General features: G+C 43.0%; 1 protein-coding gene across 1 annotated transcript in view; it reads right to left on the minus strand.

Moving 5' to 3' along the window:
• Nucleotides 1-797: 797 nt before the first annotated feature.
• LOC111975934 (unconventional myosin-Va-like) overlaps nt 798-2,298 on the minus strand; it is a 28,252-nt gene continuing 26,751 nt past the window's right edge. The window contains exon 34 of the mRNA XM_024004606.2: nt 798-2,167. Coding sequence (XP_023860374.1) covers nt 2,006-2,167 — 162 coding nt within the window. The 3' untranslated portion in view covers nt 798-2,005. The remainder of the gene's footprint in view (nt 2,168-2,298) is intronic.

Raw genomic sequence — 2,298 nt, forward strand, 5'->3', positions numbered from 1 at the left:
CTCCCCTCCACAGCCCACTACACTGCCTCCCCTCTACAGCCCACTACACTGCCTCCCCTCTCTCCCCTCTACAGCCCACTACACTGCCTCCCCTCTCTCCCCTCTACAGCCCACTACACTGCCTCCCCTCTCCTGGGTTCTGGTCCATCTGCCCCAGGTATCAGACAGGGCATCAGTGACTCTGCTCAGAACCTGTGTAAGTAGCTGCACTTGCCAATTTACAACTTACTCTGGTGGTCCAGCTCCAGAAAGCACTGCATATAGTATCACCAATTTTTACATGTGGCTCCCATATTTAAACGTGTGTACAACTTGACTCTATGCATCTAATCAGTACCGTTTCTATGTAGATCAGTCGGTTTTGAGCAGTCCTATAATGTTTACATTGTGAGTTATCAGCACAAGGTGTTTTTGTCGAGTCGTGTAAATATTGTTTTGAAACGGGCCAGGTTCTGGGGCAGTAGCTAGTAGTGGCTAAACAACATGGAGAGCAGTGTCAACAGACTCAGCGTAGAGAGGATCAACAACAGACTCTGTATATTGTCATTGTAAATAGTACTTCTGTACCAAACATATATGGTTATATATCTATACAAATACATACACTGAATGAAGTGAAGCTGCTGCTACTTAGTCAACTTGAATCCTGCTGTGGCTGGGTAGTGGATGGACATCCATTTGAACTTTGAACTCCAATGGGAGATGGAATAGGAGTCTATAGGCTACGAATACACAGCCTCACAGACTATTGCGTTGTCACTACATTAACGTACAGGTATAGCAACTGTAGCAAAGAATGCGAKTGGCACAATATCTTATTTATTGCTGTTGACAATGATACTGAGTACATTCGGTCACCGAGGCCATTTTCTTTCAGACAGACGTTGTGTGTCTGTGCGTTGAGGTAAAAAGGAAATCTCACCCTTTCAGGTTGGCATGTATGTAGTACAGACAGGCGCAGAGGCATGATACAGAGATATAGAAGAAGCACAATGACAACCAGACAGACACGCATGTACTGTCACTGACACGCCCACAGAGGCAGACACATTGGCCGTGTTCAAGAGCAACGATTGATCTACAAGTAATAATGAGTAGTTCATTAGGATGAGGCGATTTGTAGATCAGTCAGTCTGCAGTCACCGACTGCAATGTAGTCAATCTTGAACACGATCCCACTGTGATGCCAGCCTGTACATAGGAAGCAGTGCATGATGGGGGAAAAAGGTCTTTCTTGTGCCAGCACGCGTTTATTTGATGTTATATTTTCCAATTGTTGTCTTCATTTATTTTGATATTTGAGTATTATTTTCTATTTTTCAGAGGTTTGTGAATATATAAATATGTATTACTGATGATGTGTAGTGGTACAAAGTACTCGCATGAGATCATTTTTTTATACTGAAGATGTTTCTAATTTTTTTTAATTCTGGTTGTTCTTATTGAGGGTTGAGGTGCAGCGTTGCTTCTGCTTCCAATAAAATGTTACAGCAGATCTGAACTCTTTTTCCTACTGTTCATTATGGATCAGAGTGAAAAACATGTTAAGTTTACATTATACAATTATAAATTCTGATATCTGGAACTTATTAACAATTAAACAATATATTAAGCACACACTTCCAACGTACAACATACAACACATGGGTAAGGACTGAAGTATGTGGGATGGATCAAATAGGGAAATGTCAATCAGCAGACAGGCAATATTGTAATCTTAGTACAGATAAGGAAATCTTTGTGTCCAAAAGCCTTACTCTGGAAGAGATGAGAAAGAATCCATATGGCCATTCTAACAGCACAACAACCCTGACAGGAAGAGTAGCAGTAAGAGTCCTATACTTGTGCTACTGAAATAATGCCTGATACAGAATACTAATGACTGATGTATTATTCACTTACACTTACTTTGATATACTGTATAGCCTGCAGGAAAAAGACCCGAGGTAGCAAGACCAAAACTTCAAAAGAGAGTGTAATCCACAGTGAATAACTACTGCTTCCTCTAAGGCCGTCGTAGGAAGGAGATCTTGAGGGAGTCTGGGATGTCCAGCTGGTCAGCGCGGACAGGTGGGGGCGGCAGGTAGGGGAAGGTGACGGGGAACACACGCCGTACATCCATCAGCAGCTGTGGAGGCTGACCGCCTGAACGCTCCTTCAGAAGACCCTGATGGAACAGAGAGGAAATGATGACCGTAACACAACCACACTACTGGTAACCAGACTACACTACTGGTAACCAGACCACACTACTGGTAACCAGACCACACTACTGGTAACCAGACCACACTACTGGTA

The sequence above is a fragment of the Salvelinus sp. IW2-2015 genome, linkage group LG16 (assembly GCF_002910315.2).
Source record: "Salvelinus sp. IW2-2015 linkage group LG16, ASM291031v2, whole genome shotgun sequence".
NCBI classification, from domain to species: domain Eukaryota; kingdom Metazoa; phylum Chordata; class Actinopteri; order Salmoniformes; family Salmonidae; genus Salvelinus; species Salvelinus sp. IW2-2015.